This window comes from Diorhabda carinulata, chromosome 6 (genome assembly GCF_026250575.1).
Source record: "Diorhabda carinulata isolate Delta chromosome 6, icDioCari1.1, whole genome shotgun sequence".
Lineage (NCBI taxonomy): Eukaryota > Metazoa > Arthropoda > Insecta > Coleoptera > Chrysomelidae > Diorhabda > Diorhabda carinulata.
The window spans coordinates 24,443,072-24,458,598 of NC_079465.1; the positions used below are offsets into that span (position 1 = coordinate 24,443,072).

The window sequence follows — 15,527 nt, forward strand, 5'->3', positions numbered from 1 at the left end:
GATTAATGGTTAGAAGAGTCAAATTACAAATTCGAAATATATGGAGATTAGTACGCGAATTCTGCTTCATGCTGAAAATTCGTAGTCCTTTTCATCATATATTTCAAATCCTTGTTAATTTGTTTTTTTTTCTCTATTTTATTGTATCTGTTTCGAATTTGCCTATAGGGAAAGTTTTGTTTTTAAACCGAAGACACATACTTGTTTTAATGGATTACCTCATCGAATCCCACCTGCAGGTTTTGAGCATGAGATCAGCACGAAATTCATGAATATTTTACTTAAATCAATAAAGCTGCGTTAGTGTTTGCTTCACAGTATCGATCCAGTTTATGTTTTGTATTTATTCGAGATGAAATTAGGGATGGACATTTAGTTGCTTTGATGCTATTTTTAATTGCATTTCCGCAATAATAACTAATTTATCTATATGGAAAACAATAAAAACATGTAAATATATAAAATTGAATCGTTCACCATTCAAACATTCACTTCTGTTTAAATTGTAATAGACTGTGACTTGGATTTGATAAATTAATGTACATAACTTGATGAATTCTTATATTTTTGTAAATAGAAATCATATCAATCATATATGGGTGATTCCGTTCTAACTGTGATTTTTTGTATTCAAAATTTCAAGATTTTAAAATTTAACTTTTCTAACTTTTTTATGCATATTATTCATCTATTTTACTGTAAAAATAAAACTCTAAGAGGAATTTACTACAACTTCAAAGTATCACGAGCAAGACACAAATGTCGGATTTTGAGTTCCACGGTACTGACTCATTTATCCACGGTACTGACATGGTAACTTAAGATATTAAACAACAAGTGCATCAATTTTCCTCAGTTTGATCATAAACATTAGAATTTATAAGGTAATTAGTTTAAATCATTTGTTACGACAAAAAAAATTAATAATTTATCGGTAAATTCTAGGAATGGACATGACACGGTACTGACATGGTAACTTAAGATATTAAACAACAAGTGCATCAATTTTCCTCAGTTTGATCATAAACATTAGAATTTATAAGGTAATTAGTTTAAATCATTTGTTACGACAAAAAAAATTAATAATTTATCGGTAAATTCTAGGAATGGACATGACACGGTACTGACATTCAAGTGATGTAGTATAAGTTTTCTTTAAGTGGCAAGTTATATTGTATAAAAATAATGTTTAAATATCTTAAGAATTATTCAATTAACACAAAATTTTTATTAATTGATTATTAATTAATGACTAGTACAAAAAAACAATACAGGACATTGAATATCACAGTTAGAACGGAATCACCCATATGGGGGTATAAAACCCAAAATTTTGATTAGAATAAATGTCAATTGCGTTAGTTTTTGCATGATATATCCCAAACATGCTTAATTAGATTGAGGTCTGGAAATCATGCTGGCCAATTCATTTATGTCGTTAATTAACTTGAGAGAAAGCATCATAGGGTATTAGTAAGTTTCCTGGGAAGGAAAAAAGCATAAAAAGTTTCTGCAGGAAGTAAAATAGTCTTTTTCTAATATCATTTGCAGCCACCATCTTGAACTAACTAAGCTATACTTGGTGAAATCAACTTTCTTAAAGTTTCAATATGATAATAAGGAAAATTATAGTAATCTATTTCAAAATTGAAGTGTTGTAATGAATATGAGAAAAAATTATACCACATCTCAGTTTTAATAGAAATTCCAGCCTCAGAATAATCCGTGATTTTTATTATTTTCCTTAAAAATCAAGCAGCAGCTAAATAAATGTTAAAATGAACAAAATAATTTTATTTTAATGTTTTTTTTTGGTTTACAATAAGGGAACGTTATATACTTTCAAGTGTTGACAGCTGGAAACTGCTAGATTTTTATCAACTTTTGACCAATTCCAACGTGATTGTATAAACGTGTTTTTTGAATATTGAACGTCAGTCAACAATCGATGTTCATCCAATCAGATATCGTTGGAAATTCCATGACAGATAAACACGAACTAAAATAGAATTTTGAAAATTAAATTTGCATTTTATATTCGATTCTAGATATAAATCGCAGTCACGTGAAGCGAACGTGATTCGCGGCAATGATAATATTTCCAGTGGAAACGAGAAAATTTAGGAATATGCAGCTACGTTTACTTCTCGAGAACGTATCTTCTTTCAACTTGTTACCACGTCTGGAAAAAAACCGTTTTATCTAAAGTGTGGGAAAATTCACACATCGGAAAACGTAAATTCTTTGATATCTTCTTTATAATAAGAACTATCTGAAAAAAAAGTGGGGATCGAAAAAAACTATACTAGGATTCAATAAACAAACAATTCTGGATTGAAAAGACACATTAGAAAATGAAAAATTGGTAGAAATACTAAGTAGATGTGCAAAAGGACTGATACAAGACAAGATTCAAAAAAATGGTGGTATTTTGTTGAAAAATTATGTATCGGGGATGATAATAGATTTATCTTGTTAATGAATTAAAATTAAAACAGATTAATCTATTTCAAAAGTGCGAATATTATTTTCAAGTTATATGAAAGATGGTGGTCAACTGTATGAAATCTGGGGTGAGTAAATTTTTTCATTTATTCAGAATTCATGATAATTTCCATTTTTTGCTCTGCAGATTTATACTTTTGAACAAATTTAACCTTTCAAAGTAAATTTTAATAGTGTTTTATTAACGTCACGTTTTTATGAGCTTAAAACTTTCTTGTCGACAATAGTCGTTTTTTTCTTTCATTTGCTTGACTGCAATATGACTTGTTGTTTTTCCCACCTTTGTTTTAAAACTTCTTAAAATCGCAAGTGCTTCAAACCGAACACGACCATTGAAAAACTTTCTCAGATTTAATATAAACTCTCGAGAATTATAAGAAAAGTTTTCTGGCAAATTAAGAAATAATAAAAAAAGCAGATGGAAATTTCATATTTTTCAAATAAAAGTTTTGTTCTTGTTTGGAATAACAATCATTTTGACGTGATTCTTTTATTACATAACAGATTACAGAACAACTCAATTTCAAGTTAAAAATCATCAGTATTGAATGAAATAGAAGGTAATATATCAACCTCCCTATTCACGTCGCCATTTTCCAAATTTTTCCCCCACAATTTCTTTTGAAAACTTAATAATAATTCAATAGAAAACCTCAACATGTTTTTTCAACTAAAATTTCGAGAGAGGTCACAATATCGGGTTTAGTAACGTCACCATAAATCTGGATGTCCCCTAATGTAGCTGAAAATATATTTCCAATGTTTTTTATGGAACGTTCTTACAAAAAGAATGATTATGAAGGTAATATGTGTAGATTTCAGGTAATATATGTTCAGGAGCTGGTAATATTCAAAACAACACCTCTCTTAACCAAAATGTCTACATATTTTAATAAAGACCAAAATATGATCAGTAGTTATTTTTATCGATATCCATTCTTTTTTCTTCATGTTTTCATCAATTTTCATTAATATCCATTGTTTTTTAACGATTTTCATTAATTTCCATTTTATTCTCATTGATTTTTGTGGACTTTCTCGAGTTTTCTTCGCTTTTTGCTGCCCCCCATCAATTTTCTTTCATTTTAATATTGTAATTAATCAATATCCATCAATTTTCACTCAATTCTCATTAGTTTTATAGGGCTGTTTTCAGTTTTTTGTATTTTTAAATGGTTCACATCAATTTTTGTTATATTTTCATTATTTATCATCCATATCCATCAATTTCCCTCGACTTTCTATCAACTTTCATCAATATGCATTGATTTTCCGTGTGTTTTTTCAATTTCCACTTAATTCTCATCAGTTTCTGTTAGCTTTCTTGAATTTTCTGCGGTTGTAATAAATTTTCATTCATTTTCTTATCAATGTTTATTCAAATCAATTGATTTTTCTTCACGTTTCCATCAATTTCCATTAATTACAATTTTTTTCAGATTTCCATATATTTTCGTCAATCTCCATCGATTATCGTCTATTTAGATTAGTTTATATCTAATTCTCATTAGTTTTCTTTGGCATTCATACAGTTTTAATTGCTTTTTATTGATTTTTCATCATTTTTCTCATGAATTTTCATCAATATCATTGAGTTTCATCCATATCCATTGGTGCCTATTTCAATCCCAATGCTTTCTTCAGTTCTCTGCGGTTTCATTTGCTCCTCCTCATAATTTCATAGATTTTTCCTCATATTTTATGAATTCTCATCTATATTAATTGATTTTTATCAAGTTTCCATAAACTTTCATCAATCTCCATTGATTCTCTTCGATTTCGGTTAGTTTTCATCTAATTCTTATTAGTTTTCATCTAATTCTTATTAGTTTTCGTTTGGCTTTCTCGAGTTTTCTGCAGTTTTCTTTGCTTTTTCTCATGCTTTCATCGATTTTCATCAATACCAATTGATTATTTTCATGTTGCCATAAAAATTTCATCAATATCCACTGATTTACCCCGATATTGATTAGTTTCTATCTGATTCTCATTAGTTTCTGTTAGCTTTCTTGAATTTTCTGCGGTTTTATTTGCTTTTCAATGATTTTTCATCATTTTCTCATAAATTTTCTTTGACATTCATCGAGTTTCATCCATTTTCGTTAGTACTTATTTCAAACTCAATGTTTTTCTTCAGCTTTCTTGATTGTTATGCAGTTTTCTTTGCTTTTCCTGATGATTTCATAGATTTTTCCTCATATTTTATGAATTCTCATCTATATTAATTGAATTTTATCAAGTTTCCATAAACTTTCATCAATCTCCATTGATTCTCTTCGATTTCGGTTAGTTTTCATCTAATTCTTATTAGTTTTCGTTTGGCTTTCTCAAGTTTTCTAGTGGTTTAATTGCGTTTTATTGATTTTTCACAATTTTCTAATGAATTTTCATCAATATTCGTTGATAACTCTCCATGTTTCTATCAATTTTCATCTATACCCTTTGAGTTTCATCCATTTCCGTTAGTACCTATTTCAAACTAAATGGTTTTCTTCAGCTTTCTCGAGTTTTCTGCAGTTTTCTTTGCTTTTTCTCATGCTTTCATCGATTTTCATCAATATCCACTGATTTACCTCGATATTAATTAGTTTCTATCAGATTCTCATTAGTTTTTGTTAGCTTCCTTAAGTTTTCTACGGTTTTATTTGCTTTTCAATGATTTTTCATCATTTTCTCATAAATTTTCTTTGACATTCATCGAGTTTCATCCATTTTCGTTAGTACTTATTTCAAACTCAATGTTTTTCTTCAGCTTTCTTGATTGTTATGCAGTTTTCTTTGCTTTTCCTGATGATTTCATAGATTTTTCCTCATATTTTATGAATTCTCATCTATATTAATTGAATTTTATCAAGTTTCCATAAACTTTCATCAATCTCCATTGATTCTCTTCGATTTCGGTTAGTTTTCATCTAATTCTTATTAGTTTTCGTTTGGCTTTCTCAAGTTTTCTAGTGGTTTAATTGCGTTTTATTGATTTTTCACAATTTTCTAATGAATTTTCATCAATATGCGTTGATAACTCTCCATGTTTCTATCAATTTTCGTCTATACCCTTTGAGTTTCATCCATTTCCGTTAGTACCTATTTCAAACTAAATGGTTTTCTTCAGCTTTCTCGAGTTTTCTGCAGTTTTCTTTGCTTTTTCTCATGCTTTCATCGATTTTCATCAATACCAATTGATTATTTTCATGTTGCTATAAAAATTTCATCAATATCCACTGATTTACCCCGATATTGATTAGTTTCTATCTGATTCTCATTAGTTTTTGTTAGCTTTCTTAAGTTTTCTGCGGTTTTATTTGCTTTTCAATGATTTTTCATCATTTTCTCATAAATTTTCTTTGACATTTATCGAGTTTTCTCAATTTTCGTTAGTACTTATTTCAAACTCAATGGTTTTCTTCAGCTTTCTCGAATTTTCTGCAGTTTCCTTTGCTTTTTCTCATGCTTTCATCGATTTTCATTAATACAAATTGATTATTTTCACGTTGCCATAAAATTTTCATCAACATCCATTTATTTCCCTCGATATTGGATAGTTTCTATCTGATTCTCATTAGTTTTTATTAGCTTTCTTAAGTTTTGTACGGTTTTACTTGATTTTCATTGATTTTTCATCATTTTCTCGTGAATTTGCTTTGGTATTTATCAAGTTTCATCCATTTTCGTTAGTACTTATTTCAAACTCAATGGTTTTCTTCAGCTTTTTCGAATTTTTTACAGTTTTCTTTGCTTTTTCTCATGCTTTCATCGTTTTCATCAATACCAATTGATTATTTTCATGTTGCCATAAAACTTTCATCAATATCCACTGATTTACCTCGATATTGATTAGTTTCTATCTGATTCTCATTAGTTTTTGTTAGCTTTCTTAAGTTTTCTACGGTTCTATTTGCTTTTCAATAATTTTTCATCATTTTCTCATAAATTTTCTTTGACATTTATCGAGTTTAATCCATTTTCGTTAGTACTTATTCCAAAAACAATGTTTTTCTTCAGCTTTCTTGATTTTTATGCAGTTTTCTTTGCTTTTCCTCATGATTTCATCGATTTTCATCAAAACCATCGATTTTTTTTCACTTCTCCATAAACCTTCATCAATATCCATTTATTCTAATCGATTCCCATTAATTTCCTCTCAATTCCACTATTGGTTTCCATGAGTTTCCCATAGTTTTCACTTCATTTTCTCTAGGTACTTGTTAGTACTTTAGAAAAATACTATTGTCAATGATAACAGATTTTTCAAAATCGTTCCTCAATCACCACTGAATTGGCCTCAATCAGCGATCATAAATCAACTTCGTTACATACCTAACCGAAAAGTTAAACTTCGGAAACTAGTTATTCAACATTTAAACTATATCGTTTCTAATTACACATAGCCTCTACTCAATTCCAACTCTACGAACTTTCAACTACAAACTTAATTTTCATAATATGTCGTTAGCTAACATTAGTAATTGATATACTTTTCTAATTATCACATTAGCGAGAACATACGTCAGTAAAATTGTTGCGAAACAATTTTTAGTAAAGCAACAATTGAATTAATCCTCGTGATATATATCACACAAAATTCTAGTTCAAAATTTGGTTAACGGCATTCCGATCATTATCCTATTCAAATTAGGTCTGCGCTTTGCTAGTTTCGGACCCTCACAAGAACCGTATTATGTGTTTCGCTACCCCCAGCGTGAAATTATTTTCCACTTGAAACTATAGAAATATAGAAGAGAAACTACGTTCATGTTTGGCTATTTCAGAGTGAGTCTAATGAATAAAAAATAAATTTGTACCCAATAATTAAAATTTTGGTGGTTCCGTCTACGTCGCATACACAAAAATTTAAAAAAAATATTTAGTAGAATTTAGTATATATAATCAAATACTATGTGCTCGGTTTGGTTAATTTTTTTAAGGTTCAGCTCTAAATACTGCAAGCAATCAAAGTACTGAGATTATTTACGACAGAAATCATTTATTATAAACAAAAAGATGATTATGATGAAATTAATAGATATACGTCAGTTGTTTCAATTCATAAATCACTCAGCATAATTATAAAAATTCACAGAGAATGGTGATGTTGATTCCCGAATACTTTTTATTATATTTTCCACGTAAAAGACACTTTATTTTCCAGAAAAATAGGTTTGTTGTTGAAAATTCCCAGACATAATCAAATTAGAAATCAATCTTCTGTCTTTTCATCTATTTAGTAACGCACTGAATAATCTGTTCACATAATTCTATAAATGCTTTATTAGTACGTGAAGACACGTTTTCGTCTATCACCACCAACCCCAATAAACTTCCCGTTGAGTGGTAAATACCCCTTGGTCTCCAGGTCATAGTAGGGGAGTTTAATCGCGCTGGGTGGCAGAAAATGTGAAAACATATATTTCTCTCTTTTTTTAACAAATGAGGACTTCTGAAACGATCTGAAAATTTCTAGAATTGCTTAGAAAGTTTTAAAATATAAACAACTATTATAATAAATTTAGAATGTTCTAGAAAATTCTAGAAATTACTGGAATGATCTGGAATATTCTAAAATGACTGCAATCTATGATATAAAATATATAGGAGAGGCACCACCAACCCAAATCGACTTCTCGTTGGGGTGGTGAATACCCCTTGGTCTTCAGGTCGTAGTAAGGGAGTTTGATCGCGGTGGGTGGAAGTGAGTTGGGAAAATATGGAATTATAATATTTCTGTACTTTTTTAACAAACGAGGACTTATGAAACGATCCCAAAATTTCTAGAATTGCTTAGAAAGTTCTAAAATATATAAAACTATTATAATAAATTTAGAATGTTCTAGAAAATTCTAGAAATTACTGGAATGATCTGGAACATTCTAAAATGACTGCAATCTATGATATAAAATATATATGAAAGGCACCATCAACCCAAATCGACTTCTCGTTGGGGTGGTAAATACCCCTTGGTTTTCAGGTCATAGTAAGGGAGTTTGATCGCGGTGGGTGGAAGTGAGTTGGGAAAATATGGAATTATAATATTTCTGTACTTTTTTAACAAATGAGGACTTCTGAAACGATCCCAAAATTTCTAGAATAGTTTAGAAAGTTCTTACATGTTTGGTAAGAACGTAAAGACGCAAATTTGATACTTCAAAAACTAATTCTCAAAAATGTCCATATAAATCGAATAGTAATTCTAGTAGATACGATAAAGATATACACAGTTGCACGAAAAATAATGATTATTTGGTTCTTCCTAAATCTACTACGAGTAGCAGCTGTTTTTTAGTTAACTATACCAATCATCTGAATAAAACCTGATCCATTAATCCCTTTTTCCGTTTATTCCCGAATTTTTATTTCACACAAATCCCAACAATTATTCCATTTCCTGTTATCATTTTTTTTTGTTCGATGAATCGCCAAATCGACTGTGCCATTCACTTAATGGTTGCGCTTCCGGTTTTATCGACTAAATACTTACAATTTACCTCTCTATGTTTCGACGTTTTGCTAACATCGTGTATTGTTCAAGATTTAATTGGCGACTAGATATTCATGACCGTGTGAGTGATTAATTGATCTGCATAGTTAATTGGAACTATGTAATTTACGTTTATATCCCGAATTCGGGATACAAATAAGATGTTAACATTTCTGGAAAGACTGTTGTCCTAGAGGATGTATAACCGATTTTCATTATCTGTTTTCCGTGGGAAATCATTTTTTAAATACTTAATTAACAAATTTTCCTCCACGTATGACTTAATAATGCAAATTCGCTCGATAACTAATCACTAAATATTACGATTCAATACAGCTTTGTATTAGTTTATCAATGAGTACATAATTCAATCCCCAATATTAGTTTAAATATATTTAATACAATTAATAATTACTGGCATAAATACGAAGCTCATACATGAATATTGATTCCCTAATTAGATAATTGAAGACAGTAAATTGTAAATCTTCTTTTTCTATGATACTGCTTCGTGCTTTTCCAGCCCAAGTTGTTTTTGTGCACAGTGTCTCCCTTCAGAAGACTTTCCACGTCTTCTACTATTTCTTTATCATTTATTTCTGCTAGATCTTTATTTTTCAGATAACATCTGGATGCATGCCTCATTCTCACATTTCGAGACGTTAACGCTGTTCAATATCTTTTTTTTGTAAAGTTTTTTGTTTCATCTTCAGATCTTTGCGTTCTCGTTTCCAGATACGTTACATCTGTTACTTTCCGAAGCATATTAATACGTTTTTTCTATTTCTGCATTCACTATTGATTGTTTCTACCTTTTGGAGATAGTTGATGAACCTTTCAAGATGACTGTTGTGCCTTTGGACGCTTCGGACGTGGTTCACCATTCAGATGAAGCTCGTTTTGATTCCGGAGGGAAGCTCTGAATCTTGTTACATCCATTGCCACATATCGACGCAAAAAATATGATTTATTAGGTCTAAACATTCCTCTAAATCATCAACACGTCGTTGTTTTTGATCATCCACTTTGAAAATAGGTTTATGTGGTAAAATGTTGAACATACTGTCTTCTAGTATCTTTATGGCCTTAGCTAACTCACACAATTTCAATTTACGATTGGATATAACCAATTTGAGGACTTCTTTGAAGTTTTTTGAAGTAACCACCTCAATTGGACAACCAGAACTTCATCCATCATTGGTGTCTGTACAACCACGTTTAAATTCTTCAAACTAATAACTAATAGTTCTTTCCGATAGAGCAGATTCCGTATAATATATTTAAAGTCATTTATGAGCTTGTACTGTATTTTATTTTCATCAAGAAGCAATAATAAATTAACACACGTAATTTTTTTGAAAATAACAGTAGTTTTACTTAAATGGCTGTCACTTTTTTCTGTCTAATCGAAATGTCGTAAAATTTCACACATAACCTTTTAAATGTTGGTACTTCGTAAACGTCATACGGATTTGACAATGTCAGCGCCATCTGTGAGTAAATCACACGACTTATTTAATGTAGACACCTGTACTATGATTTCAATGAATGAGAATCAATAAAAGAGGAAAATAGAGATTAAGTTTGTTAATGAAACTACTAACAAATTCCTAATTCTTTGTAGTGAAAAACGCGTGTATTTACTACAGTAGCCCATTTGAATCTCAGCTTTTATTAGACGGAAACAGAATTAAGTTTATAATTGAATTGTCGTGGGATTGTTTACAGTAACCCTTTCTAGACTATAAATGGTATACTAGTGAATAGAGACGTTGATACAATACAGGAGTTAGAACTTTAACAATGGGGAATTAAAACGTGGACTGTTTTGGCCGAATTACTAATTAAATCATTAATTCAAAAAAAAGTTTTAGCTTTCTACGTCCCTACTAAATAGATGTCGGTTTGAAGGAGGATGTTTTCTAATATAAATGAGCCGTCACTTCATTTTATAATGTTTGTAACTTGCGTCATCGCTTTTCAAAACAAAACGTATCTTTGAAAAGCCAAATGAAACTCAAATTTCCTAAAAAAAATCACGAAACAGCAAATTTGAAGCATTAAATGCAGACGATTTCGATATAAGTTGAAATATTAATATCAAATTAGAAGATGTGATTGTTATAGGAAAAATTTTTACTATTGGTCAACGGAAAATCATTAGTGGATGAGGGAAAACTGTAAAAAAGCCATTGATTGTGTGCAGGTTAACGTAAATAGTGAAATTTTGAAACTACGTCTAAATGATGTCATTACAACTATGTCAAATTTATATATTTATCCAGAAAACTCTCACGAATATATTGTCAAATCAATTATTATTCCATTCCATTCCATTATTCCAATGTAATATTTCCCATTTGGTCTAGGAATAGATTTTTCACCCATATTGGCATTTTAGAATATCCTTGTAGATACTTACTTTTGAATAAGCTGAGAAAAGTTGATTTTACATGATATTTATAAAGATTTGTATCTATTTGAATATTTCTTATACAGAACGTGAAAATTTCGAGCTGGAGATAGAAATCTATGGAAAATAATTACTACTTACCTAGTGCTAAATTGAGGGCGGCTAGGTAAACTAATAGAAGCATTGCGAATCTTGCTAATTGAGGACCCCAGCAGGTGAAATATTCAGCCTAGAAAATAAATTTATTCTATTAGTGACAATTTTCTACGTTTCAATTATTTCCTCATGTAAGTAACACGATTTTCCAAAGTATGCAGTTCAATTAGAAATATTGTGTTTTAATACGTCCTATAAGAGTTTTTAATAAATACTAGCTTGTACAAGCGGCTTCGCTCGCATCGAATCCATTAAATAAGTATCAAAAATCATTATAATAGAAAAGAACGAACTCTGTAGCTATATTAGAACCTGAGATATAGATCTTTGAATGTAGAAAAATTGCCAAAAACCTACAAAAATCCATAACTCCACATTGAATGTCCGCGCCTAGCTCCTCTCCAACTCAACCGATTTGAGTGTTCAAAAACTCAGAAGAAAGAAGGTGCTTCATCGAGTGTTCTTAAACTAAAACGAACTCTGTATCTATATTAGAACCTGAGATATAGATCTTTGAATGTAGAAAAATTGCCAAAAACCTACAAAAATCCATAACTCCACATTGAATGTCCGCGCCTAGCTCCTCTCCAACTCAACCGATTTGAGTGTTCAAAAACTCAGAAGAAAGAAGGTGCTTCATCGAGTGTTCTTAAACTAAAACGAACTCTGTATCTATATTAGAACCTGAGATATAGATCTTTGAATGTAGAAAAATTGCCAAAAACCTACAAAAATCCATAACTCCACATTGAATGTCCGCGCCTAGCTCCTCTCCAACTCAACCGATTTGAGTGTTCAAAAACTCAGAAGAAAGAAGGTGCTTCATCGAGTGTTCTTAAACTAAAACGAACTCTGTATCTATATTAGAACCTGAGATATAGATCTTTGAATGTAGAAAAATTGCCAAAAACCTACAAAAATCCATAACTCCACATTGAATGTCCGCGCCTAGCTCCTCTCCAACTCAATCGATTCAGGTGTTCAAAAACTCAAAAGAAAGAAGGTGTTTCAGCGAGTGTTCTTAAGCCAAAACGAACTCTGTATCTATATTAGAACCTGAGATATAGATCTTTGAATGTAGAAAAATTGCCAAAAACCTACAAAAATCCATAACTCCACATTGAATGTCCGCGCCTAGCTCCTCTCCAACTCAACCGATTTAACTGTCCAACAACTCAAAAGAAAGAAGGTAGTTCAGTGTGTGTTCTTAAACCAAAACGAAGTCTCTATCTTGAATAGAACCTGAGATATAGATCTTTGAATGTAGAAAAATTGCCAAAAACCTACAAAAATCCATAACTCCACATTGAATGTCCGCGACTAGCTCCTCTCCAACTCAACCGATTTAACTGTCCAACAACTCAAAAGAAAGAAGGTAGTTCAGTGTGTGTTCTTAAACCAAAACGAAGTCTCTATCTTGAATAGAACCTGAGATATAGATCTTTGAATGTAGAAAAATTGCCAAAAACCTACAAAAATCCATAACTCCACATTGAATGTCCGCGCCTAGCTCCTCTCCAACTCAACCGATTTAAATGTTCAAAAACTCAAAAGAAAGAGGGTGTTTCAGGAAGTGTTCTTAAACCAAAACGAAGTCTCTATCTTGAATAGAACCTGAGATATTGAGGATAGAACATGTGTATGTGAAAAACTCCCATAAATAATGTACAGGCATTTGAATATAACTTGATAATGATGAAAATTACATGAAATCCGATGGTTCATGGCTGATCTGTGCATCAATACCTTTCATTGAAAAAAAAATTAAGCAAATCGGTTGGGCAGAACGCCTGAACGGACTCGGAATGGAAATCATCCATTTTTTTAATATATAAAATTTAAAATTTATGCTCATTTTTTCCATAATATATCTTTATGGCGAACAGTTCTAAACCATAAATTGTATCTAGTTAAACAAAGAATACGTTTTTGTTGAAAAATTGATACAGTTTGTTCCTGTAAAAGTTAACCATTGGTCATGAACTTCGAAGGCGTATAACTCAAAAACAAGGGGTCGTATGAGAAAATTTTTTCCATGTCATCTACCCATTCCCGAATTTGTTGCATCAAGCCACGGAATATTTTGTATTTTAACAATCCTTTCTGTAAACCACCATTAACAGACAAACCTTCAAAAGACAAGTCTACAAATTTGATAGCTGTTATAAAATAAGTTTGAGAGTTTTGTTAGTTTGAAAAAATGATTCAAAAAGAATCGTTTGATTCAATTTTTTTGGCGAAAAGATACTACTGGAGCTAAAGTTAGGCTTGATAAACTTTGTTCCAGGGAAACCAACTTTTGAGAAGTGATTTGCTAGGCTTAAACAATACAGAAACATAAAAAAAATCGTGATTGTATATTTGAGTATGCAAGAAATTGTTCGTAATGGATATCGCGTGAGCTCACAATAAAAAATGGAATGATGATTCTAAGTAGAGTTTTGAGTTATTCAATTGCAATAAATCCAAATTTTTCTCATTATTTCTATCATTTTATCTATAGAATAAACGACTTTCTCTCCAAAATACTGGATTACAACCTGTATGTAGTTCAAAAGTTTTCATTTCAAAAATACACCCAACTAACTGTGAGTTTGTAATTAGAAGCTTTCCCTCAAGAACTTCATTTATAAAAAAATTTTGTTGTAAAATGTAATTCGTGGTATGTTGAACAAAAGAAGAGATATGGGTTAGTCACCGGGCATTAATTGCATTCAACATGTTCCGTTTCCCTAAAAACAGAATGAAAGTCAAAGAGAAACTTGGAAAAATCCAGAAAACATGAAATGAAATTTTATCACCGCGTATTATTGCTATGACGCGCTATTTTCCCCGTATATATAAAATGAGAATGGGACAAAAGAAAATTAGTTTTTCATTATACAGATACCCGCGTTTTATATCAAAGGCATTTCTAAAATTCGTCAGCAGTTTTTTTTCCATAGATAGGGCCAAAAAGATTTAAAAAATAAATCGTAAATGTCACAATCTATTTAGATAGAAATTTAAGAATCGTACTTTTAATACCATAATACTAAAAAGAAGAAGAAATAGCTCTTTGATTTACTTCCTGTGGTGAGTCAATCCACATTTTTTTTTCTTCAACTCCCTTGAAGTCCCTTGCATGTTTAGACTCTTTTTTATTATTTTCTTTTCGAAGGTGTTAAGTTTTTCTTCATCAGCTTTAGTTAGATTGATGATTTTCCCTGTAAAGGTTCAATTAGATAAAGATCACTTTCACATAAATGTATATTGAATGACAAATGGAGATATCATTCATCAAGATGTCCAACTACCATATTTTATTACGAGTACGAATTTTCTCATATTGTGAAAATCGGTAGTGGAAACCCACAAAAAAAGACTTTTTTATTATGAAATTGTTATATTGAAAAATTATTTTTCCGCGTTAAATGAAAAATGGTATTAGTTTTATGAATAAAACATTTTCGTATGACGTAATATTTGCTGTTGGGACGTCTCCGAAAATATTAAAGTTTCTTTATTGTGTTTTTATCTGTATTTATTCAGGGAAAGCAGAATTTGAAAATGGAACTTTATTGAAGATACAAAACAAAAATAAAACGATTTTCTTTGTATATTTATTCAGATGAAACAATATGAAAATACAGATATTTAATAAATTCATTCAAAGTATATGCACTTCGATACAAAGTAGAAATTGGAGAATTCTTAACAAAAACGACGTTCAAAACAATAAAAACTACACTATAAAAAATTCAAATTGAGACAAATATTTGAATATAATTGTAAAATATACTATTTGGAACAGTAAAATCTACTTTATAATTGAGTGTAACGTCTCATTACAAAGGAACAAAAAAATTAATGATTTAGAAATATTAAGACGAAATATAAAATTTTTTGTATCGATACATGACTATGGAACCTGCTTCACGACTATACATCTAATTAGCTGATTTCTAGTCACTACAAGTTGTGTTTTTGAACTTGCAA

The 15,527-nt window shown here is 30.4% G+C and overlaps 1 protein-coding gene across 2 annotated transcripts in view; it reads right to left on the minus strand.

The window, feature by feature from the left end:
• LOC130896034 (Ig-like and fibronectin type-III domain-containing protein 1) overlaps positions 1–15,527 on the minus strand; it is a 187,280-nt gene that overhangs the window by 49,881 nt on the left and 121,872 nt on the right. For both annotated transcript variants that reach the window (XM_057803788.1, XM_057803787.1), the window contains exon 3: positions 11,535–11,622. In XM_057803788.1, the coding sequence (XP_057659771.1) occupies positions 11,535–11,577 (43 nt within the window). In that variant the 5' untranslated portion in view covers positions 11,578–11,622. The remainder of the gene's footprint in view (positions 1–11,534; positions 11,623–15,527) is intronic.